The following is a 27,335-nucleotide window of genomic DNA, read 5'->3' as shown; positions in this document are numbered from 1 at the left end:
TTCCATGCCTCTGCCATTGCTACACAGTTTATATTACTCCCATAATGACCAATGAACAGTGCTATAGTCTCAATACATAGGAAAGGCTTTAACAACTGCACCAAACGCAAAATAATAGTGACAACCTTTAGGATACCGTTAGTAACTTACTCTAATCCTTAATCAGATCTCAGATACTCCAGGAGTGCTAATACTATGGATAACAGTCCCTTGTGGAAAGTAAATAAAATATTGTGGTCCATTTTTAATCCCAGCAACTTACTAAGTAGAGAAAATATAATACCGTACTTTTTTAAAAAAAATCCATCTCTTACTATAACCTTCCACAAATCCAGTCCAAGTGGAGGATATCTGGCTGTGAAAAGCTGACCTGCTAGATTATGACTTTAAGAATACAAAAGTAAAATATGGCTGTCTTCTCAGTCAATTTGAAGAATTTTGAGTGAGCAGATTTGAACATTATGAAGTGTGGCAAACTCTATTATGGCTTCTTTACTGCAGAGGATGAAGAGAGATCCATGTGGGATTTACTGCCTCATTGCGAAAATCATTTGGCTGTTTTTAGATATTCGTCACCTTAACAGTATGGTTGAAGCATAATTTGCCATTCTGTCTTGGCAGCAAAATATCTTAGGTCAGCCACTCAGGAGAAAGAAAAAAAGTCCAAATGTTTTCTGGAGTTTTGTTATTAGACTAACAATTTAAACATGGGACAAATGCCCAAATTCCAAATTACTCCAATGAGAAAATGGCATGAATTTTCCAAAAATTAAAAGATAGTGTTCAAACAGGCCAGAGTCATGGAGGGTATATGAAAGTTTCAGATATATCATTACCTTGCCTTTATGAAATGGCAAAACAACACAGGAACGTAGGTTTTCAGTCAAGGGAAGTTGGATATTTTGTGCTAATCATGAAACTGTAGAGGGCAGGTGATAGAAGCGAGAGCTTCTTACCAGAAAGAACGGTAATAAACATTGAACAAAAGAAGTTAATCTTGATGCGGTACTCTTGATAATTCATAAATATAAAATAAAAAAGCTAAGCCCTTTCTTGCTTGTCCAGTTTTTCTTAATATTTCTCAATTATGTCTTTTCTTGAAAAATTAGCCATGCTGAGGGTTGCAATCAATCACATTGAAAACTTGCAAAAATTTATTTGGCAAGCTGAAAAAAGTGCCTTTGTTTCACTTTTGCTTAAGTTTATTTGCCTGAAAGATGACACATTGTCACATGGTGAGCTTGTAATTAGTTGATTTGCTCACACCTTCTCTTTGCTGTTGGGCTAGATAAGATCCCTGTAATACCCTCACAGTCTATAAATTCATCCATCGCACACACTATCCAGATTAGCCATTATTGTTGTATTTCACAAATCTCAACCTGCTATTACCAGTAATGTTGACCTTTAGAATTCCCTCCACCACCACATAAGCTTTATTCTTTACTGGACTAGGGATTATATTCACTTTCTTCAATCCTAGTTTCCAAAAATTATCCTGAAATGTGGAACAGATATAGAGACCACAAACCTTAGAGATTTTACAGTATAAGATTCGTTTATTATAAACAGTATTACTCCACTTTTGAAAATGCTCAAGTCAATTCATATTCATACAAGTTAAACAGCATTCAAGTTGCATCCATTTGTTTGACTTGAGAGCCACATGACTAGAAGCCAGACACAAAAATGAAATGCTATTTCATTTTAACTTAACATTATTATTCCCTATTTAATAAGTTTCTATTATTATAAAATTATAATTAGGTGTATACTTTTGGAGAGTGACTATGAGCCATGTCCAAAATTGTTGTGGCTACGGGTGACCCTGTGGTCCCCGATTGTATATTCCTAGGAAAGAGCCGTGATCCACTGGAAGAACATAGGTTCTATGTTCAATCCATGATACCTCAACCTAGAAAATGGCAACTGCATCAATGGAAATAGAAAACTGGGTGTTCCTCTTTCATAAAGAACAGCCTAAAAGACTGGGGTCTATTTACATCATTATTAGGAAATAAGTGCCAGAATAACACATGAATTTTTAAAACAGCATATTCATCCTTTTAATTTGAAAGTTGTGTATTTTTGAAACTTAAAACCACAAAGGAAGGATTTGCTGTTGTAATTTTTCCCTTTCAGCTGCGGTCAAAATACATAACTTAATAGTGAGGAAGAGTTTTTTTTGAGAGAGGGAGCAACTAACTTAGGGAACTAATAAAAAACAGATTATCCCCATTCTCAACATTTGATAAAATATTCTTTCCCCAAATACATACTACATCAACGTTGAATGGGAAGGCAAATACGGAAGGGAAGATTTTATTTCAGCCATAGGAACACACAAACAAACATAAACTGTAACATTTTACAAGTTCAACTTCTGTAAATTACATTTTCATCACAACTGAAATTTTCCACCTCTTGTATTTTTGAAACCATCATTCTATGTTAAAGCACTTATTTACAACGAAGGAGAATATTTGTAGCTCAGGGTTGAAATGAACACTAGTACGGATTATGTTACCTAGTTTGGGTAATGAAATGTCTGCAAGAAAACAACCAAGTTCAGAGAGCACCAAGGGCTCTCCACAAAAATATGAAGCTAATAATACTCTAAATAGTTTGTGTTTTCAACTTAAAAATGATGTGTCAGCTTTTCTGCTGGATAAATAATTTATCAGTTCCTGTTTATCCCAAACTAATTCAAACAATAAGTTTTATCACAAAAAATATCAATACATAACAGCTGTTCTATCTCAGCTTTTACTTCAAATATTAGGATCATAATATTGTCTGAGGAGAGATTTATTATTTATTTATTTATTTATTTAATTATTTATCAAACAATTGTCCATTCCTTCATAGAAGGACTCTATATATTAAATATATAATTATGTATTTTTTTCTGAATGATTATAAAACTCTTTTCACAATATTTTGTGATCTTGCTGTAGTATAATTAAGAATTATTTGTCACAACATTGATATTTCTACTGTATTCTTTAATCTCATTTTATAACTTCATAACGTAAGATCAATTAAATTGAGATGTCATGCAGCAAACTTCATCAGGGAAATTTAACCATCAATCTCCTTAATCTTGGGCTGACACTTTAATGGCTATCCTTTTTTTTCCAATCAAAGCATTTAAAAATACTCCTATATTTAGAATATGCATCTTTTTCTAGCCTTTATTTTAACTATTCATTTCATTTCAGGCTTGGAATATACAGATTTTACCCTATTCTTGAAAAGTACCAAAATGAACAACTTATGGGCAGTTTCCCCAACTCTAGATATGTTGGAGTTTTAGCCTAGAATTCATTGCTAAGACAAACTGCCTACAAATTCTAGAAACTATAGTTCTAATTTATTGGAGAATACCAACATAAAGAATGTTGTTCTAAGGCAGGGGTGTCAAACTCGCCACATCATCTGATGTGTCTCGACATATCGCAACTTTTTTTCCATTGCTGGCAATGGGGTGGGAGCGGTTTCACCATGACACATCTGGCCCCTGGGCTGGCAGTTTGACACCCCTGTTCTAAGGCATCAAACCCCCCCATTCCGTGTGTGTGCGTGTGTGTGTGTGTGTGTGTGCGTGTGTGTGCTCTTTTTATTTTTATACTACTAAAATTTCGTCTTTTTTCCAGCATTTGGTGTTTTTCCAATATGTCAACATTCATTTATTCTGGCAATTATTGGCTTGGTGCAGCTTTTGTAAATGTTGTATAGTAAACAGCTGGCCCAAGTATTTTATTTATTTATAACTATTATTTGTATCAACTTCTTATTGTCTAACCCACTGCAACACCCCATTTTCCTATTTTTCATTTTTTGAAATTGGAATACAAACATAACGTCTTTATGGTGTAGATTATCTGTTCAATATAAATTATCACTCCTTCACTGACACATTTGGCTTTATTTTCTATACAATACTTTTCTAGTTTTCCTTCTGGTTTATTCCAATGCATGTGTGAAAGTGCATTTTATTTGGTAGATGAATATCACAGATGGAGCGTCAATTTCACTTGCGCATTCATTTTTTCACCTCAGATCTTTCACTTCTTTCTTTCTTTCGTGGTTACCAACAGGCTTCATGAACATCAGAACCATGTTCTCAGGGAAGTGCTAATATAACCCTAAAAAGAACCAGCAGATTCAGAGTCTAAAATGCCAATCCTGTAAAAACAAGAAATTGTGATATTGCTGTGTTGGTCCTTGTTTACTTCTTATAGAACTGAATGGCAGCATTTTAAATGCTGAGCATCCATGTCCATTGTATACCAGAAGAAATACAGTATAAAATATTAAGAAGTCATGCCTGAAAGTGGATGCTTTTTCTCCTGATCTTCTTACCGAGTTCTTCTATGACACTTTCAACTAAAAAGAGCAAATAAACTTTTTCATGTAGATGCCTATTATTGATTTTACTTTTTCCAACATTCCTATAACTGAATACATTTTTTGATTGATTATTGATAGATCATCAATACGTTACAGAGTAGTCCTCCACTGCAATAAACATGACTGTAATCCTTAAATGTATGGAAATAAGTTTCATTGTGTGTCTAACTGAATAAGATTTATTTGCAAAACATAACTGATTTTAGCAGCCCTTCCACCCCTGAAATACATGCTTCAGCATTTAATAAGAAATGCTGAACATTCCCATAGGGGTTACCATTGAAAAGCATTAAAATAAAAAAGTGAAATAGGATCTCCATCAAAGGAGAATATTTAATCTCTTCTTAATTACATTCTTCGATCTCAGCCTTGCAGCTTCAGTTCTCAGCCTCTAATCTTTCCTAAATACAATAGTAACACCTGAAAGGTTCACTTCTTTAGTTTGTGTGTGTGTGTGTGTGTGTGTGTGTGTGTGTGTGTGTTATATAGAGCTCCTCTATGAAGGAGATGGGTACTGTAGAAATTTAATAAATAAATAAATAAATCACAGCTTGTTCTATCTCAGCTTTCTCCTGAAACACTATTATGATCATAATACTTGAGGTAAAAGCTGAGATAAAATAGCTGTGACATTTATATATTTTTTAAATAAAACTTATTGTTTGAGTTAATTTGGAATAAAGAGTAATTGATAAACTATTTGTCCAGCAGAAAAGCCAATATATCATTTTTTAAAAACAAACTGAATTCACCTGCCAGAGCAATGAGGGTCCATTACTTTACCTGGTGCTCTGTTGATGATGCCGTTTCTCCTATTGTGAAAAAAATCCTGCAACATCAGTCCTTTGCTTTCTGCTTCCATTACATTATTAGTGGCAGCAGTTGGAGAACAATATCTGCATATTTACTTGCACCATTTCATAGACAGCATAGCAAGATGCTAACAGTCTTATTTCTGAATACCAGAAATAAGATCCCCTTTCAGTATTTCATAATAGCACACCATGCTCCATACAGCATGAGTCATATAGATCATAGCCTACAAAAAAGCACCTTTCCCATTATCCCATGTTCATACTAGAACACAGCATAATATCTCTGCATCTGAGTGCCTCTTTGTACTACACACTCAAGTACCCCTGATGAAATAATGTTTACTTCTTTTCCTCCCCACTCCTTCCAATACAATGTTACAATTTGAAGGGCCAAATTCTATGGATTAAAAAAAAAACAATCTGCTTTCTTCCACCCCTTTCAAATACTCAGTGATGCTAGGCTGCAAATGGAAACAACATAAATAGCTTCGGTTTGATACACAATAGTAATTCAAATGCTTTTTTTTTAAAAAAAGGGAATTGTTGAAAATACCAGCTGGGCTATTTCCTCAAGCACTTGGTGCATCACCTAGAATTTTACATGAGATCCCCTTGGATTTACTTCAAAGCAGTTGCAACACTTAGATCTCTTAGCTAATTTGGGGGTCTGGTATAGCTGTAGGTATCTGCCAGAACTGAAGGAGAATCATCAAGCTTCTCCTTGGTTAGTACAGAAATTAATACTGAGAAATGTGTGAAATTAAAGCATCCCACTGAGGTTTAAGGGAAGTAGAGATATAATTTAGAAAGTGCTTAACCTCTGGTGAATCAGTTTCCTATATATAAATTCCATTTGACTTCTTCTAACCCAATGCCACTCAGGGGACATTTGCACACTGATCACAAATGGCTGCAGGAGAAAGATTTTGTACATACAATTGTACATGTATTGGCTTCCTTGTCAGTCATGTCTCTGTATTATCAACAAAGTATATAATATCATTCTCTGGTACAGGAGTGAAATGGCCTTCTATTTTAATCCAAAAAGAAAGAAGAGAAATTGTGCCCCAGGTAACAAACGTTTAACAAAATATGAACTAATGTTTAGAGGGTAGTAGAATTCACCTACATTTCAAAGTCTTTTAAACTTTACAAAAGCATCATTTAGGAGCGTAATTTTAAGAGATGACAATGGAAGCCAAGCAAATCAGAGGATTTCATTCATGCTCAACTGCTCTATTATTTCTTCAGGCTATATGAAAATAACCCAGATGCTATTGAAGATTATTACTCCATCTGCCCTTCCTCTTACTATTTCCCAAACTGTTCAGCAAAAAAGTTAAGAAGGCTTCTTTAAAACTGCAGTGTTTTAAAGCCGAAGTGCTCTGTAACCTTTGAATCATTTGCATGGCCTGATGTTAAACTGTTTTGTCTGATAAGTTTAGAAGTAAAATGAGAGGTGATAGTAAACTATATATAATTGGATTTTGAAGGCTACAATGAATAGGTCTTTCAGAATTACAATTCAGTGGCAAGATATAGCAACTAATAGCCTCCCAATCAAAATTAATATTTACAGTGTTGCTGCCATTGTTACCATATCTATTGTAAAGTCAAGGAAAGGCTAGGGAAGGGACACAAAACATATGGATAGTTCTACCTTGGAAGAAAGGGCCATCACTTATCTGACTCAATAACCAGATGGGGGTGGGCACCTTTTTAGTCTCAAGAGTTGAGACTAAGCACAATTTGATCTGTACAACAAGCAGCCAACATCTGCATCAGGTTGCTGTGCAGGTAGGTAGGTAGGTAGGTAGGTAGTAGGATGGAGAGGAGGAAAATTATATTGTAATGATACAAACCAGAAGACTTTAAATTATTAATTTATAACATGATTTAAATATCACAGGACTTATCAACTGAAATAAAGATTTATATTGCACTTTTCTATAAAAATGTACCATGTGTTACAACAATCTACATCAGGGGTGTCAAACTCAATTTCATTGAGGGCTGCATCAGCATTGCGGTTGCCCTCAGGGGGCCGGGTGGGTATGGCCTGGGTGGGCGTGGCCTACTGGGTGGGCGTGGCTAGAGTGTGTATGGCGTACCGGGTGGGCATGGCCAGCTCTACATCGTTCGCATCAAGGGTGCCTATGGGGGCCTGGGCAGGAATGGGACAGATCTGAGGGTCTCTGGCAGAAGGAGGGTTTCTGGGCCAGGGCCAAGGCAGTGGGGGCCGTTCCCTCACTGTTTCCAGGATGGCTTAGCGGGCCGCATGAAACCACTATGCAGACCGGATCTGGCCCCCGGGCCTTGTGTTTGACATGTCTTATCTACATGTTTTGTTTTGTTTTGCTTTTTGCAACCAAATAGTCCTCTATCTTGATCAGGAAAATAAAAGAATTAAAATTAATGCATTTTTAAAGCTGTAATGCTGAAGCCTAGAGGAGAAAGGTCGTTTCACTGAATGGCAGTAAGATCCTGTGCCTACACAACTTTGTCCAAATCATTTTTAATCTTTTGGATGAAAATGGGTCAACTTGCTTCTGCATGAAAGACTAACAGCAACTCATCTACAAATTTCTCGAAATCCTTCAACAACCTCTGATCCACTCTTTGGCAGATTTTCTGATTATAGATACATCTGAGGGATATTTTCACTCCAGATTTCTACCTGTTTTCATAGACAACTATACTAGATCACAAGTGTCAAAATCTGTGTACAACTTTAAAAAGATACAAAATACCTGATACCAAATACAATTTGTTCTTGGTTTAAACTATTTAAGTTGTCTAAACATAGTATCATAAAGTTGGATAAGTCCAGAAAAGCCAGAGAACAACTAATAGGTATCTTCATGTAACAAAGAAAAGCATTAACTATATGTCTGCTATTTTACAAATAAAGTCTTCTCAAAGAAAAGCATAAGGCAAGATGAATTTACCACTCATTACAGCCAATCAGTTATTGATGCTGAAAAAATATTAACAACAATTGTTGTTTTCATCTTCTGCACTGTCATAAACCATGGTTTATAGACCATAATGGCAGAGTTAGTGCAATAAGCTATGTCAAATCCAAACAAAACATAGCAGCATAGGGTGATGAATGAGGTCCCACCAGTGCACTCCTCTAGACAAGCAGCTCATCTGTTAATCTTTTTAGCGTAACCTTCAATGCACTCCATTTCTGACTGCCTTATTACTACTACCGTAGTCTAATGTTGTACATCTCATCCAGCATGATAGAGTGGAACACTGGAACACTTGTTCAGCACATCCAAATAATCAGCATTTGTGTTTGCTACCTCCAAACTAGCTAAGTGAGGCCATTCTCCTATATATGAGTGTGAACCCTTATGCAGTCATAATGCCCTTCATCCCCTCAAGAAAATGAAGAGAGGCTATCAATTTATTTGCCTCACCTGATTCATCCCAATCGATCTATGTTATTTTGTGTATGCACACAGGTTTTAATAAATTAGCTGATCATAAACAAAGGCCACTGGGATGGTTATTTTATTTTTATGTATGTATTAAATGTATATACCACCCTATTCACTATCAAGCATCTTTTGGTGGCTGGGCATTTACATTCAACAGATAGCAGAAATGATAAAGTGAAGACTCAAAAAAGAAAACCAAAGCAAAAGTGAGGACCATTTTCTGCAAAAAGTCTCACTACTCCCAAATCTAGCAAATCTGCAAAAGATACTTCACACTTTTCTCCCCAAAGATACAAACACAAAATCTTTGGAAACCAGCAAGTCAGATGAGTGAAATGCCACCTACGGTACTAACTTGCTTGCAGGGTAGAAATGATACATCCGTGTTTCATAAAGAAATGTTGAAGAGCAGTTTTAAAAACATTCAAAAGAAAGATAATTCTGAAAGTTACATGCTATGAAATGTCTCAAGTTAGAATGACTGTAGGAATAGATAAGTTATTAGTGGGGGGAAGAAAGGGAGGACTCAATCATTTTAGATTATTCTCCAGATTTTGATACTGGAGAGCAGTGGAGACAAAAGCCATATCAGGGCAGGGAGAAGCTGCCAACTGTAAAACCTTATGTGAATTATATACAAATCTAAACTACAATATTTTGCCAAATGGCTAATAGTAGCAGCATAGGAGTTCATGGAAGAATCTGATGAAGAAGTTACTGTACATCACCTCTTTTGTTTTCCAAGAAACGCTGAGAGTTTGGGAAATCTTCCCATGTATTTTCTTTTACACTGAAGGGTTGAACTAATGGACTAAGAATCCCTCTAGAATATGAATGTGACTGTAACGTCCAAGAACAGATTGTATGTATGAAATCACAAAGATCATGCAGAGGCAAACAGGTCTTCGATATTAATTTAAGTAAAATGTTTTCCTTAAAGAAAAGTGGTGGAATATTTCATGCTGTCAGAGTTCATTATTTTAAATATATATAAAAGAAATCAGGTAAATAGTAACCTGTACAAATAGATTAATCAAATAAAATCCTAACAATATATTGTGAAAGAAATAGGAACCATAAATCTTGCAGGTTCCCAGAAATAGTGGCGAAGTCTGGAAGATGAGCCTAAAGTTCACATAGAGATCCATCTGCCAAGAGTTTATATTACTCAATCTTTATTGGCTTCCAGTTTGTTTTAAGTAGAATTTAAACTGTTCACTCATTCTCATCTTCAAGGAAGTGAAAGACATGCTGTGAGTCCTATTGCTAATATAACTGTAAGCATACAAAACAGATTGATGCCTGGACTATTCCTTGAGACTGGACAGTTATAAGATTGTTTTGCTAGCATTCAGGTGCCAGGTTATGAAAATATGGGTTTCATTATTGTTGTTTTGTTGTTGATCTGAAAGCAGTCTTGCTATTTCATATTGGCTGCCGAATTCCAGTGGACTCTTTTGTATTGGAGGTCAGTTTTAACACTATTTTAATGGTATACTGTTGTATTGTATCATTATAAAACAGCAGGTCACGGAGATTACTTTTTTGGAATGGAAAAAAGGACACCAAAAAATTCATTAACAAAGCAAATAGGGCAATGTCTGATTCATTATCCGATTGGAATTCTGAGTCAATGTGTACTCTGCTTTGCCATTATCTTATCCTTTGCACAACTTTTAAAAAATTCTACATTTCCTTTGAAAATTAAAGTGCCCTGTTGAAAGATTCTTCATGTCCTCATAAATTTAGATGCTATGAAGACTGAGACAGGGAGTTTATTTCTTTAGCACCGGGAAATAGAACAGCTCAACTTTCTATCATTTGAGCTGAAGTCATCAGTGCTTGGACTCATGAGAACAAGCATATATCAGTTATACTTTATATTATACTTTATAATCTATTCCAAAATTACAGGCATTTTCATTATATATTTAGGGAAAAAAAAATTTTTCAGTTGATGTAGGATTGGCAGAACCTGGGGACAGAGTTAAAAGAGGGATAAGCCTAGAATCCTTAAATTCAACACAAACACCCTTATCTATTCCAAATAGGTGCTAACCCTTGAAAAGATTCCAATGCTTAGATTTTTTAGCAATAAAGATGCTGATACAGACCTGGTCTTTCACACCTGACAGCTGAAGTTCTTCACACATGCAGTTGCCAACTCTTATCCAATGCACAAAGAAATATCAAATATTCTATGTATGTCTGAATATGTCCAGTTTTTTAATCTTCTTTCACATTTAAGATATTTCATCAAACTTGAAAAGTCGAAGCAAAACTGATGAATTGTATTCTGAAATTCCTTAAGAATTATCAAAACTTTGAAGAGGCAATGCATACACACACACACACACACACACACACAAACACACAAACCACCCATCCTAACATTTTACTTTACCTCACATGGAAAGAAAGTAGCCCCAGGTAATGTTCCTGTAAATATATTGGTCAACACACAATAAATCCTGGAAATATTGAGACATCTCTACTTGATTTGAATGATTCCAATGTTTTACTTTCTGCTCCGATGTCTGCTACAGATGGTAAGAGATACTTTTCTGCCACAAGCTCAGTCATGCCAACATAATATTCTAACAGCACGCTCTCATTCTTTTCCTCTCCTTCTCTTGCTTCTTACAATGGCATTCCAACTATCCTATAATCCTGATGCCCAAACAAAGTCCCAAACAAAGGTGCAGGTAATGTAAAAACTATGCAGCACAACCAATTCTCACCACTCCCAGTTTATCCTGTCCTCCTCTTCCCTCTCGCTTTATCAAGATTTAACATTTTTCACTATGGTTGCTAGGAATGATTTAAGCTGTCTGCTTTGAGCTTAACTTAATTATTCACCCTTGAGATTTCCAAAAGGGGGAGGTTGGGGAGGGGGAGAGGGATAAGGAGAAAATTAACTGCCACCATTCATAATTTGGAGTAAAGGGTGGTCTGCTTTCTATACCTTAAGAGTATCAGAATATGATTAGTTTTTTGCAGGGTGTAGCCTGTGTGCAAATAGCCTTCAGAGAACAAGAGCAAGTGAAAAGCAGACTCATTATCTTATCAGTAACTTACTGGAGGTGTTTGCATTTTTAAAAATCAGCTTCTGGAAAGCTTCCTCGACATCACTTATGAAAATCTAAGTATGCCTTTTATAAATCAATATAGGTATTTCAGAATATAGTCAGAAAGGGTACAAGCCTACTTTTAAAAGAAACTTTTAAATGTCAAAAGTACTTGGTACAGTAGGGGAATAATAGTGTTGCAATTAGTGTGCTACCTAAAAGCATGAACATGTTAGAGGGGATTTTAATCATTAAGTCCCTTTTGTTTTTCAGTGCAGGAATCCACATGAAAGCATCTGGAGTAGATGGCGGTTCAGCCTTTTGCTGAATATATCCAGTGAAGGATACATACCAATCTTTCCCCTTTCTGGGTAAGTGATTCCACTATTTGAATTGCTCCTACAACTACCATGATTTTTTGGTCTAACATCCAGTAAAGACTGGCTACTTGTAACTTCAATCCATCAGTCTATTATCCCTTCTATTTTGTCACATGTTACACAACATCCTTCAGGTATTTTGAAGACTGTGATCATGCTCACCACCCCAGCCTTTGTCTCATGGTTAAACATTTCAAATTGTTTCATCTTCTATTTGTAAGTTTTAGTTTCTACTCCCTGACCATTCTGACAACCTTCCTTAAACATGTTTCAGTTTGATGTCCAGAACTGGGTTCAGTATGAAGGCAAGGGACTAACATGGGATAAAACAGAACAATTACTTCTTGTAATTTACTTATTTTTCCAATTTATATGACTGCCCATCTCAACAAGTGATTTCAACAGAAATGATACAGCCCATTTGTCCTTTTTGCAGGAAATCACACTATTCATTCACATGATTAGATTTTAGGCACATATGATATAGCCTAATTTTACAACTAATGCTGCCAAACATCACCCTCTTACACCTCTGTTTTGATCTGTTTCTGAAGGATAAAACTTTGCATTTCCTTCCATTAATTTTCAAGTATTTGTTGCCCATCCATTTCTCTCACTCACCAAGCAGCAGCATCCACATAAACTCACTGCCATTAATGGAATGATGGTGAGAACACATTGCAAACTTTGTCCCTTGGGCCATGCATGCAATGTTGTGATGTAGACAGAAGCTGGGGTTTGCATCACAACACTGCCACGCTGCTGATGCTAATCTGGCCCCTTCGCCCATCCCTGCAGATGCTGCTACTATCAAGATGGTTTTGATTTTTACTTTAGAGCAGAGGTCCCCAACCCCTGTTCTGTGGACCGGCACTGAGCTGCGGCATACCAGCAACCGGGCTGCGCAAACAAGTGAAACCCCATCCACTGGAAGCAGGCAGCACACAAAACCACATCCGCTCTTGTTCGCAGAAAAATCTTTCTCCACAGAACCGGTCCCTGGTGCTCAAAAGATTGGGGACCTCTGCTTTATGCAGGGGTGTTAAACTGCCGACCCGCGGGCTGGTTGCATCATATGGAGGCCGCACCCACCCCAGCTCCAGCAATGCAAAAACAGTCGTGATACGTCGCAATACGTCACATGATGTGGTGAGTTTGACACCCGTGTTTTAGAGCATCAGCTATTCTGGGCCATTTTGCTTGCAAATTTTATATACATACATACACGTTATCTTTGAAGTGATTTTTTTTTTTGAAATGCTAAAAGCCAAAAGAAGATGCAGGCTAAACCATGTGTAACCTCACTGGGTATCATTCTACAACTTAATGAGGAACCATTTATGAACACCCTGGATACAGTTTGCAAGCCAATCATATATCCATTTAATGGTCCTGTGATCCTACCCAACCCTAATCCTAGATGCATTCCCTCAACTGACACAATTTCATGTTTATTATTTCTTTTCATTTTCAGACGGTACTGCAAACTGTACTGTCTTCACTTGCACAAGTCTAAGAACAAAAGCAGATATAAACAACTTCAGCTCTTCAGGTTATCATGAATATGCCAATTTATTTTCTAGGCACACCCCACACACACACACACACAAGGTCCACCAAATTCAGGGGTTTTTTTTCCTTCCTAATTTTTATAAAAATACAGCTCCCTGTTGTCCTGCCCAGTTCGTTTCCTCCCTAGTTTAACTGCAGAATATGCCTATTGCCCAAAGCTTTTTTTTTTTTTTTGGCCTTTTGCAAGGAGAACAAAACAGCCAAGATTCCACTAAAAGTGTCTTTTTTTACCAATGTCGCTGCCGCTCCCCCCCACTCCCGCCTAATTGCCTGCAATAAAGCCGCCGTCAACGTCGAGGCTGGAGTGGGCTCGCCTTCTGCTTTAGCGGCTAGCCAAGGCTCCTCCCTTGCATCTCGGCAATTTCTTAAATAAAGAGCTCCCGCAAAGCAACCAGCTGGGAGAAGATCAGCGCGCAAAAAAAAAAGAAAACCGCCTTCTGAGAAGGATGGGAAGAGAAAAGGGTCGCCAAACGCTGCCTTCCGGTTAATCTCATCGCGGATGAAGGCGGGGGCGACGTGGGGATCCGCAAGGTGGCTCCCCCGCAGCTCTCAAAACAAAAAGAAGAGGGGTTTTGACGTTTCTCCCGCTACTCATAGAATAAACTGCTCCTGGGAAGAAATACCAGAGGTCCGTGGGTTTAGGATGCCACGATCTGGTGGTCTCTATAAGCTTCCCAAGTTTTCCCTACCCTGTTGCATCAATCAAGGAGCAGTCTAGCTAAGCGGTTTTCGCGGTTCTGTTTTAATTGCAGCCGAGAAGCATCTTCTGAATGGTCACGTTCACCATCAAAGCTACACCAACAGCACCTCCTTCTCGGGCTCCCTCCCTCCCCCCCCCCTTCTTTCCCTTGGATCCTGCCTAGAGTTTTTACAGCGATTCTGCCCATTACAACAGGGGCGCCCACCAATGCGATGGCCCCCGCAGTTCATCACTAGGCTGTGCCCACCCCCCATTTGAGGTAGTAAAATGACAGCACGCTCGTTGGGGTGGCCGCCCTCGATTATTTTCTTTTTCTTTTTGGGAAAGGGGAGACTCCCAGCTACTCCCTAGACAGCAAAGAGAAAAGCCGGGCAGGACTTAAGTTTTTAAGTCATTCCCTGCAAAAAAAAGCTGCAGCAAGTTCTGCGCTCGATCCCCAGCCCAGGAAAATAGGCCGGCGGCATTCTCCTCTCCAGAACGTGCTGGCCCGTCTAGCGATTCAAGTAAGGTATAGTCCGGGAAACGCGAGCGGGAGCTCTGCTTGGAGCGAGCCCTGAAGGACGAATCGACCACTAACGAAACCAGACCTCATCTCGCAAACCACGAGGGGCCGGGACGTGGTACAGTATAAGTCGCTCTAAATCCCTCGGGTGGAAATGGCCGGTAGGCTACACATGTATATTCTTTCCACGCTAAGAGCCATCACAAGGACCGCCGCCCCGGTTTGATTCTTCCCCTCTTCAAGCTAGCCAGACCAAACACACACACACACACACACACACCAAACCACCGGCCAAATTTGCGAGCGTTCATTATCAGGCGTTTCCTTTACTGAAACTCAAAAAGGGAGAATTAAGGATCGGGTCCCAGTTACACCTTCCACCACGCCAGCCCACTCCCACCCTTCATCTATTGTAGCCTGACACGGCTGTGGGCGGAGGAGGACGGGCGGTGTGAGCGCTTAAGTTGGGAGCCGGCCGACGCTCCGCTCTCGCTCTTTGCCGGACCTGCCCGCCTTCTCCCCGAGCACAAACGCCTTGCCCGGATTTGCCCGGCTACTGCGCCCGGTCTACCACGCACACCACTCCGACGTTCCCTTCCCTGGGAAAAGCCCGCTTCTCCATTGAAGCAAGCAAGATTCGGGGTGAGGGGCCGAAGGGCGGTGCAAACGCTACCGGAGCCCGGTTCCGAGCGCCGGCAGAATCTCTGAGCTCCGCAGCGGGAAGGGTTGGAAACCACTTCCCGGCCCCAGTTCCCTAGCCTTCCAGATCTTGGAATCGGGTAGCCCAGCCGCATTGCAGCCGGACTGGATGGGAAATCTACCCGGGGACGCGTCCCGTGGAGTCGGTGCTCGCTCCCCGCGTCCTTTTTCCGAGCGTGGGCTGGGAAAGCGGCAGACACAGCAAGGGAACCGAGCAGGGCTTTCCTCCCCCACCCCACCCCCGTGCGAGTATCAACAGCAAACTGAACAATCCGACGAATATCGTCAGGGCTTTTTTTAAAAAAAAAAAAGTTTTCTTTCTACCCGCCCACTCGCTTCCCTTTCGTTGATCATATTTTGTTACCTTCCACCGCTGCAATTGCAGATGCCAAGCAAAAAAGCACAACAAAATCCAGTGCCGTAGGAGCCCCGAACATGATGCAGAAGAGACGTGGGGGGGGGGGCAGATTTAAAAAGAAGAAAGGAAATAGTTCCTTGTTGGACCAGATTTAGCTCCTTTCTCGTCGCTTTTTCTCTTTCTCTCCCTCTCTCTTTATATATATATATATATATAATTCAATATATATCCTGAACAACTCCGCTCCGGAATACCGAGTCCACCGCGTGGGTCCGTGCGTGCGTGTGTGTGTGTGTGTGTGTGTGCGCAAGTGTGTGTAGGTATGTGCCAGTGTCTGTATGCGTGTGTGTGTGTGTGTATGAGGTGTGATGTGAGTGGGGGTGAGAAAAAGAGAGAGCTACATTCAAGCGTCACATTGCAAGCGGTAGTAGAGTACAGTGAGAACAAAATCAGCCGCTGAGGCTGAAGGGAGGGGGAGAGAGAAGGGTTCCCCCCCCCCTCCTCGCCAATCGCGCGCGCGCGCGCCCCCATCAATACTTTTCCCACCCCTAACGGCTCCCGTCCAATCAAGAAATCGAGCCCACAAAAATCCTTCGACCAATCAGCAAAGAACACTCCCTTTACTCCGGTATTGTTAGTTTTAGAGAAACTTTTGCAGGAAGCGGTAGGGAAAGACCCGCGCGAGCGAGCAAAAGCGTAGAAGGAAGGAGAACAGCGCTCCCTACTGTCTCCACGGCCACATAGTTCGTCTCATTCTATTCAAGTCGTATTCATTCCGGTCACCCGTCCGCAAAGCCACTTGGCTCTTTCTTAACCCAGCGTTTCCCAACCTTAGGAACTTGAAGATGCGTGGACTTCAACTCCCAGAATTCCCCAGCCAGCTATGCTGGCTGGGGAATTCTGGGAGTTGAAGTCCACGCATCTTCAAGTTCCTAAGGTTGGGAAACGCTGTCTTAACCTACCTATTTCTACCTTCGGGCCTGGTCTGTGTAAAAATTTTCTTCACGCTGGGTCTTTGAGACTCTCCCATTCGATATGTTTTTTTTTTATGTAGGAAAGTACCGTAGGCTAACATAGCCCAACAACCCTGAGCTGTGCCAGGCGAAGGCAGAGTCTAAGGGTGGTGAACGGAGCAGAAGGTGATACTGGGATCTCTGATAAAGACTTTCTTGACCTTTGGGCATTTTTAGTCGCGCCGGTAATACCTAGAATGAAATTCCTCTGTTGTTGTTTAAAGAACGAATAACAGCAGCTCTTTCCATCCAAGTTTTGATGAGAACAAAACATTTTTGCATTGGGTAGAAGTTAACATAATAACAATAATCCAAAGTCTGTATATGGGATACGAAGATAGATATATATATTTGGAATACATCTTTTCAAAATTGTAATCCTGCTTTGCTTTTGAAAAGTTCATGCAGGTAAATGCTTAACTTAAATAACATCGATTTATTTGCTTTTGTCTCCAGGGTGATATCTACATATACTGGAATTAATTCTATTAAATTTAATTGGGTTGTGTTGAATAGAGATGTAGAGCATTTGTTATAAAAAGAGATGTGATTTTATATGTTGCCTTTTGGTAGCTTCCAAGGTAATTTACAAAAAACAAGCTGAAATATCCCAATAACATATAATAAGCGTGCTAAGAAGAAAAATATTGTGAAGTTATAATCTAAGGGTCAGCCAATGTCATCCTGAAAAAGGAATCAAAAGTACATGATTCATGGAAGGAATCTGGTAGCACCTTTTCCAGCCAACAAATTATTATTAAAAGATGCTGCCTTATTAGAGTTGCAGTTGAATTTATCAGATGCAGAGTGGTTAGACTGATGAGTTTGAACAGGGATGGGGGGGAAACATGTTGATTATGTAGATTACATATAAGAAAGATCATCAGTACAGGTAATCCTCAACTTATGCCTAAGATTGAGTTTTGCCGCATTTTACAATCTTTCTTTCCACGGTTGTTAAGTGAATCACTGCAGTTGTTAAGTTTGTAACATGGTTGTCAAGTGAAGGTCGTCAAAGTCAATTGACTTTGCTTGTCAGAAGGTCGCACAAGGTGATCACATGACCCTGGGTCACTGAAACCATCATAAATATGAGTCAGTTTCCAAGTATCTGAATTTTGATCACATGATCGTGGGGATGCTGCAACCAGTGTGAAAAATAATCATGCCACTTTTCAGTGCTGTTGTAACTTTACAAACGGTCACTGTATGAACTGTTGTAAGTCAAGGACTACCTGTATTTTATCAATTGGCCACTGAAATGTGTTAAAAACCTACTGGGTTTGTTGAGATATCCTGAGAGTACCTGAAATATTTTGATGGGGGTGAGTTCAGCAACCTCTCACTACCGTGTAGGCAATTAAATTCCCATTTTTCCACAGCAGCCACTTTGAGATCTGCTACGATGCCCTAGGAGGTCAAAATGATCTGATACTGTTTAGTCCTTGCCTGGAACCTATATGTCAAAATTGTGTCCATTAATTATTCTATGCAAAGTTTGCTCCATTGTCCAACAGAATCCAGAAGGGCATTGCAAGCAGATAATTTTACCTATGCACTTTTATTATATCTTCCCATCCTTAAAGTGAAAAAGCACATAAAAACAGTATTAAAAGAATAAAACCAGTGGCTTCTGGTATTCCTAGTGTCAGCATGACTTTGGCAGGACTGACAAAGTTGTCCTATCAGTATCTGAAGTTTCTGCTCAGAGGGTCTCATCCAGATGTCTTGCTATGCTTATCTGTGGCCAGGGCTACTCAGAAGCAGCTCTTTTCTGTGCTAGCTCCTGTCTTACAACAAGGCACCCTAGTCACCTGCCTATTTCAACAGCAAACAGAAATATTATTTTCCCCATCCTTTTAATTATGTGTTAATTCCGCTGTAATTTTTAACTTTATATTGCTGTTTGGTTTTTTCTATCATTGTTTTAATGTTATGTTACACTTTATTTTGTTCTGAATTTAATAAATGTTTCAGTGCAAGTTTTTAGTAATTGTTTTAGGCACGTTTTTCCATTGTAAAATGCTTTTGATGTTTTTTTAATGGGAAGCAGCATGGAAATCTTTTAAATATATAAATACATTCTTTCCACATATTCCATTTGATGGTTTCGTTGTTTCTTGCAGGTTAGTTTCAAAAAAAGAACTATGGTACTCTTCCTGCTTGTCTTCCTATATTATTCTTAGATGTTCTTGATCTTCAGGGCAAGTTCATGGATATGGACAGGAGGTTTTCTTGACAATAATAAGAAAGTGATTCATCATTGTCTTCTTTTGTAGATATCTAGCTTATAGCCCTAATATTTTTTGTAGTCTCCAAGTATTAACTCCATCTGACTTGCTTAAGCAAAGTCAGCTAGATGCTGCCATATAATTGTGTGATCTTATAATTACAGACATATAACTTAAAGGTATTATAAGTGCAATGTCAAAAAAGGTTTTTTATATGGTTAAATAAGATTTAAAAGATTTTCTATATTTAAATTATTTGCAGCTTGAGATCGATTGCCCCAGTTAGTATATGTAACCATCCCCAACTGGTTCATCATGGCTACTGTAACATCTAGTGATCGAGATCTAGAAAAGGATGCTCTAAGTCAGGGGTGTCAAATTCGCAATGTCACGTGACGTGTCGCAACATATCGTGACTTTTTTTTCCATTGCCGGCAATGGGGTAGGTGTGGTTTCGCCATGACACATCCGGCCTGCGGGGCCGGCAGTTTGACATCCCTGCTCTAAAGGGTCAAGTTCTATTACACATAACGGCCTTGCATTATGTCAGAATAGCATGTTACTGTGCTATTGTGTTACTGTTTTTTGGTTATTATTTTTCCAAGAAGTATTGTTTAGATACAAAAAAATCAACAAACTACATGCCACTAATATCATCTTCCTTGCCATTTTTCTATTGTAAGTTGCAGTAGAATGATACACTAACTTCTCATTATTGTCACACAAGTCTTAAGACAGGTGACACAGCTACAGAAAAAAGAGCAGAAAGTACAAATGGATGCTTGCCTACCTTTTTTTTTAAACTTAAGGTTACTTCCGATTCCAAAAACATATTGAAGGCTGCTCATTTAATACAGCTCAAGCAAATGTAAGCCATTGCATAGAAAAGGGACTAAGATTGCAACATTTTAATATTTAATCATTTTAAAAAGCAAACTGCTGTTTATACTCAAAAGTCAAATTATGTTAAACAGGAATGAATACCAAGGAAATTTGTTTTGTTCTTTTACCTCTATGACAAATAATAGCTTACAACCTTATTTTTGTTCATTTCGGAGAAATAGGTCTGTCAGGTGTTACAGATATTATGGGTATAAAAAGGAGAAATGAGCTTTGGCTTTTCTCAGCCCAATTTCCTTTAAATGGACTCAACTGTACCTTCCGACAATTCTTTGGCTATGAGAGTCTGGGATTCTGAGCAGTGCTAGATCGAGGAAAGAGTGCTATAAGGAATTGCAGGCTCAGACCCTAACTCTGGGAGAGTGCAAATTAGGTTTCTCTCTCTTTCCTTCCCTCTCTCTCTCTCTGACAACCTGGCTGGAGATGAGAGATGGGGAGCGATCACAAAGCTCAGCCAAGCCTTCTTATTAGTATTTATACTGCGTACCTTGATTTCCATGCACTACTCAAGAATAAAATGGAAAGGGATGCCATTAAATCAGCTTTTGCTGTACAATGCAGTGATGGTTTATGTCTGTACATATATTTTATGATAATAGACATTAGACATGTTCTGTTCAATCAAAATGCATAAATAAATGGGAGTAAGCAGCAAAAAACACAAACACATCATACCTGCCAAGCTCAGTTCACTGCTCCGGGGTCTTTGAATGAAATGCCATCACAGTGCAGATTCAGTGTGATTGAGATTTTAGATTTATACCAATAGAATCCCTAATTGGGAGAGATCTGTTCCTGTACTTGGCTGCATCGTATTTGCATCACAGGTAAGCATTCTTGCCACTTTTTATCTTTTTGAATTATTTGTAGCCTTTTCTAATGTAGTGCTTCACTGGAGTGAGAGGAATATATGTAAACTCTGTGTATTATTCAGTAAGCTTTCCAAACTGTACTTCCTTGGCTTATTTCCCATCTCTCATTATGCTCAAGGGAGAAAATCCATTTGGATGAGATGTGACTTCTCTGTGCAGCAAGTTTCTAAGGATGGCTTTTCTCCATCTTTGCAGTTTCTTGCCCTGTTGTAATTTTCATGTATTGAAAACTATTCTGTATACAGGGGCTCAGCAGCTGAGCTGTTAAAATGCTGGGCTTGTCAACTGGAAGGTTGGCAGTTCGAGACCAAGTATGGCATGACAGGGTAAGCTCCCGTGACTTACCCCCACCTAGCAATTCAAAAGCATGTAAATTTAAGTGCATAAATAGGTACCATATTGGTGGGAAGATAACAGCATTCTGTGCGCCTTCAGCATATAGTCATACTGGTCACATGACCACAGAAGCCTCTTTGGATAATACTGGCTCTTCGCCTGTGAATCGGAGATGAGCACCATTTCCTAGAGTTGGACGTGACTGGCCCGAGGAAACCTTTACCTTTTATTCTTTATACAATCAGACCATCAATCCATCTCACCCAGTATAGTAGTGATCCCTAGTGATTTCTAGCCCTGCTTGAAATGTTAGGAACTGAAGCTGACATCTTCTGCCTGCAGAACATGGGCTTTTCAATTTTTTCATCCATTGTACCACTTTTAGGATATGGCAATATCTGAGTACCACCAGTTGCCTAGCAAGGTTTCAAAAACCTAATGACCCTCCCAAAAAAGGAAAAAAAGTGATGAAGTACAGGTAGTCCTCAATTTACAACAGTTCGCTTAGTGACTGTTCAAAGTTACAATGGCACTGAAAAAGTGCCCCCCAAGCCACAGCCGAGCAAGACACCTGCCTGCCTGCCCGGTGGCGCTCTTCCTCCTGTCCAAGGTTTTCATGGTTGTGAGCATTTCTGTTGAGGATTGGGAGCAGGGGTTGGGTGATGGTGGGGGGGTGTTTAGTTTTTATTTCCCCCCCCCTCTGCTGGGTGGTTACAGCAGGTTTTGGTCACTTCACATGACCCTGGGACACTGTGACCATCATAAATATGAATCAGTTTCCAAGCATCTGAATGTAAATTACAAGACCCTGGAGATGCTGCAACATTCCAGCTGATCAGCGCTTCTTCTGGACTCAGCAGAAGCGCCAGGATCAGCGCCGAGCTCCAGCTGGAAACTGACACTGATCCTGGCACTTCCACTGAGCCCTGACAGCCCTGCAGCTCCAGCCATCTCTTGCTCAGGCTTGTGCGGTGCTGCCACCGGTTCAGCTCATTCACCTCCCCAGCTACCACTTTTCTAGAATGGTCACGTACCACCTGCCAGGTGTCAATGTACCACAGGTGGTACCCATACCACTGGTCGAAAAGCCCTGATGTACAGTACCATTGTACTGTGACCATTTCATCTAATTTCTCTCCACCTTTATATCTTACTTTCCATACTTCGGTTTACCTCAATCCTCCCTCACAACATCTTTGTTTCCATCCCTCATGTTTTACTTAGAGCTTGACTTTCAAACCAAGCTCATCCCAGATAACATGGTTCACTTTTACATTCTAAGGACAAAGTGTGGAAACCCCATCGCTGAAGGGCAACCCTCCCATAGAAATACCAAGAATTGGGGGGGGGGGAATCTATATGCCAAATTGGGAAAAAGTTGCTGTACATGCTTTATCAAATGCCTTGGCAAAACCTATGTGATAACCTGCTAGAATACAAAGGCAAAAGAGAATAATTGCTAAAGTGATACTGCTTTATTTTGTTTGTAAGGTCTCTTCTATGTAGACTACAACTGATATAATTTAAAAAACTTAAATTATAATTTGCCAAGCTTGAAAAAAAAACAAGAAAATGACAAGGATAAAATTGGTATTGAAACAGCTCAATTGCAGGTAAAGAAGATTCATGTACTTCTTCACACTGGAAAAAACATAAAGCTACAGCTTTGTTTAAAAAATATAAAATATACAAACTTAATATATCTGGGTTGATAGTAATATATCTATGTAACATTAAGATTCTAAACAAATCTAATTTACAAATCTAGAGCCAGTACAGTAAAATGATTAAAGGTCCTGGAGCAAGACCAGCAGCATCAAATTGTAGCCTTTTCTTAGAAACAGAAACTAACTGGGAAACTTTGGCCCTTACACTGGGAAATAATAATAAAAAAAACTTAGTAACCTGCAACCAGCATGGTAGATTACTATGCATAACCTTCAGAGAAGAAGTCTTTTTACTCCATATAAATCCATGGAATGGATTAATTCAGGCTCATCATCATCATCATCAAACAATGAAATGTAATTAGCAGATGTTCATAAGTAATTGCTGATGAATTAGGATTGCTATTTCTTATACTGTGGGACAAAATACAAAGATTGCTTTATGCTGATTCACATAACCTAACAAGGGAACCAGGGTAGGGTAGGATTTTACTGCTCTGTGTTTATATGGACCAATATTACATGATACTGTACTACTGAGCCCTGGTGGAGCAGTGGTTAGAATGCAGTACTACAGGCTACTTCTGCTGGCTGGTGGCAAGGTTAACTCAGTCTTCCATCCTTCCGAGGTTGGTAAAATGAGGACCCAGATTGTTGGGTCTGTAAACCGCTTATAAAGGGCTGTAAAGCATTGTGAAGTGGTATATAAGTTTAAGTGCAATTGCTACTACGCTCCTCTAAGGAGGAATCGTGTGTGTGTGTGTGTGTGTGTGTGTGTATGTGTGTATATATATATATACACAAATTATTCAACTTGCTAATAAAGAATTTGGGAGGCTAAGATGATCATTTCGAACTCTTTATGTTCTCATCAGTTAGTCATACCCTTTATCTGAGATTCGAACCTGGGCTGATTATATATCAGGCAGTGTTTTAACTTCCTGAGCCACGGGTTCTTTCTTTTATTAGCTGGAAGGCAAGGCAAATGTATGTTTAAGTATTTGTCAAGGCTTTTTGAATGGACCTTGCTAATTAACTCTCTCATTCCTGTTTTGGCCCGACTCAGGGCTTATCCACAGGACATAGTCAACTTATGACAGCTCATTATTTGTGCAAATTATTCAAATTGCTAATAAAGAACTGCCTGATATATAATCAGCCCAGGTTCGAATCTCAGATAAAGGGTATGACTAACTGATGATAACATAAAGAGTTCGAAATGATCATCTTAGCCTCCCAAATTCTTTATTAGCAATTTGAATAATTTGCACAAATAATGAGCTCCACCCAGTCGGAGGACACCCCCACCCAATCAGAAAGCAGCCACGCCTCCACCCAGCCAGAACACAGCCCCACCGGCAGTTGGAAGGAAAGGAATAGCCAGACCACGCTTTGCTCCTGGAAGCAGCAGGAGGAACACTCCGGCCTGATGATGACGGATGGGATTTCGTCGAAACGTCGCCACAACTTTCTGAAAATGAAAGGAACGTGGGAAGAAACCCGAGACTCTAGATCTACACATACAGACACCCGCGAGAATCTACGAAAACAAATATATATATATATATATATATATATATATATATATATATATATATATATATATATATATATATATATATATATGTTTCAAATGTTAACTATTTAGATTACCTTGCTAGGCCCCAAACATGGGGCAAATCTTTATTTCCTGTTTTCAGCCTATCTTGAAGGCTATCGAACAGGCAGTAGTCACACCGGACAATTCATATATTTGTGTTAGTTAATTCTTTGTTAGTAATTTACACACACACACATATATATATATATATATATATATATGTCAAATGTTAACTATTTAGATTACCTTGCTAGGCCCCAAACATGGGGCAAATCTTTATTTCCTGTTTTCAGCCTATCTTGAAGGCCTGTGACTACAGCCTGTTCGATGGCCTTCAAGATAGGCTGAAAACAGGAAATAAAGATTTGCCCCATGTTTGGGGCCTAGCAAGGTAATCTAAATAGTTAACATTTGACACATATCTCCCCTTGCAGAAAGCTAACAGAGCGAGAGAGATCCTGTGGCTCAAGAGGTAAATAACACTGCCTAATATGCAATCAGCCCAGGTTCGAATCTCAGAAGGGTATGGCTGACTGATGAAGACTAAAGAGTCAGAAATGCATCTCAGTCTCCTTTAATTCTTTGTTAGTAATTTACACACACACACACACGCACACACACACACACACGCACACACACACACACACACACACACACACACACACATATATATATATATATATATATATATATATATATATATATATATATATATATATATATATATATATATATATCATATAAAGTATTATCGCTCTCACTCTTTTTTTAAATAATATGAATCAACTGCAATAAAGAGATGCCATATGGGACAGGTTCTATAATAACCTATCATAATCACTGCAATTATTACATGTTGAACAGTGGTTTTTATACAACAATAATAAGGAAACATTGATGGTGACAATTACTGTCATTCATGACAAAGTTTTCATAGATTGTATTTTATTCTGCTACTCTTCTACATTTTAACTGCATAAACATAATGGGCCAAGAAATCTAATAAACAGCAACTGCCTTGCGCAATATTCTGTAAGTAATATTCTGTAAGTATCTTACTAAGTCTTATTGGATTTATTTAAACCTTCAGTCTGATAATGTATTTGGGTGTCATAGTAAAAAGCCTACATTTACACTTGAACATTCAAATATATACAGCTAAACTTTATGTTTGGCAGTCCCTACAGAAGGAAATCACTGCTATTTTATGAAATAACTGTGTATGTCTGCCAATGAATCAGTATGTGGAAATGATTTAGAGAAAGCAGTTATTAAAGTAAGTTTCAGAGCTAACTCACATGCTGCAGGCATCCAAGATCCCAAGTGATATGGTCTCTTGTCTGGCAGATGTTACTCTGAAGTTATTCCACGATCAGATGAAAGGCTTATTCTAGGAAAATGCAAAAATGAGCATGCAGTGCTATATGAAAAAGTACATAAATGATATATACAAAAAGGTGGACATGATTTTCCCTCTGTTATTATATTAAAACTTGGTTCAACCAATAGTTAAACAATAAAAGAACTAATAAAATATATTGTTAAATTGTGGAATGTGCTACCACAAGATGTAGTGATGGCCACCACATGAATGACTTTAAAGGACGGTTAGACAAATTCATGGAAGTTAAGAATATCATAACTAATACTAGTTATGTATTACCTTTATGGTTATGTATTACCTTTAATATACAAACAATTTTGTATATGACTGCTATGTCATCCTGTAAATAAAAGTGTGACTGACTTAACAAACACATTCACTAATGAATTAATGCCTTAAACCAATTGCACTTTTTTCAGGAGTTTCAAACTTAATATATGCTTATTTGAAAAGCTAGTTCCATACACAGGTATAAGTCTTACAAGATGGGCAGCCAGCCTCCTGGTCCCATTTATGAAACACTGCCACCTTTTGGAATCTAGGAAGAATGCTTTCTCTTTTGTGTCACCTGCCCTTTGGGACAATATGTCCCCTGAGATTTGGATAGTCCCAACTCTACTGGCCTTGTATAAGATGATGAAGGTCTGATTATTTCCCTGGGATTGGGTCAGGCTATTGGATAAGCCCAACTTCATGTTTCTGGTTGTATGTTTTTGAATGGTTCTCACTGAACTATTGTTTATTATTATTATTTAAAATGTTCTTTATTATTGAAGGTTGGCCTGACAGGGACTAGAAGACAGGCCTTTTCAGCAGTAGCCAATAATCTGTGAAATATTCTCCCCTCAGAGATCAAGTATTCCTAACCCTGAGAGCCTTTGGTAAGGCTTTAAAAACTTGGGTGTGTACCCAAGCCTGACGCTTTGAATGTGCTAAGGGCCCCATTTCTTGGCTTTACTATTAACTAGTTAATTATCTCAGCTGCTGCATATATTTAATTAGGATTTTTGTATTGTTTAAAATATTAAAAATGTTTTATTGTTTTTATACTTGTAGAATAAATAAATATTCTATAATTATCCCCCTTGCAACTGAGATGTCCCTTAGACACAAACGCACACAAATAAAAGCAACAGTCCTTTTCATTTCCAAGGTAAAATTCAACTTATAGCCTATAAAGAAGGGGTCATTTATCTTTCTAATAATGGTATTTACTCATATTTCTTTTGTTAAAGGAAACTTTCAGTATACCTTTTGAGTTAAAAGAAATCTCAGTCACTGGAGTTCTACCCTCAATTTGACCTCAGTCCAATTCACAAGTCGCCCTCTCTTCCCACACCTTCCACAAACAGTGTATTCCTCCCTAGCAATGATCA

At 38.8% G+C, this 27,335-nt stretch overlaps 1 protein-coding gene across 1 annotated transcript in view; it reads right to left on the bottom strand.

The window, feature by feature from the left end:
* Positions 1–16,035, bottom strand: part of EPHB1 (EPH receptor B1) — a gene marked incomplete at both ends in the record, with an annotated part of 364,500 nt that extends 348,465 nt beyond the window's left edge. The window contains one exon of the mRNA XM_083363176.1: positions 15,963–16,035. Within this exon, the coding sequence (XP_083219302.1) occupies positions 15,963–16,035 (73 nt within the window). The remainder of the gene's footprint in view (positions 1–15,962) is intronic.
* Between the last annotated feature and the right edge of the window lie 11,300 nt (positions 16,036–27,335).

Source organism: Vipera ursinii, assembly GCF_947247035.1.
Source record: "Vipera ursinii genome assembly, chromosome: 5".
Classification (NCBI taxonomy): Eukaryota; Metazoa; Chordata; class Lepidosauria; order Squamata; family Viperidae; genus Vipera; species Vipera ursinii.
Note: the sequence above shows the minus strand (reverse complement) of the source record. Positions and strands in the feature narration are given on the sequence as shown.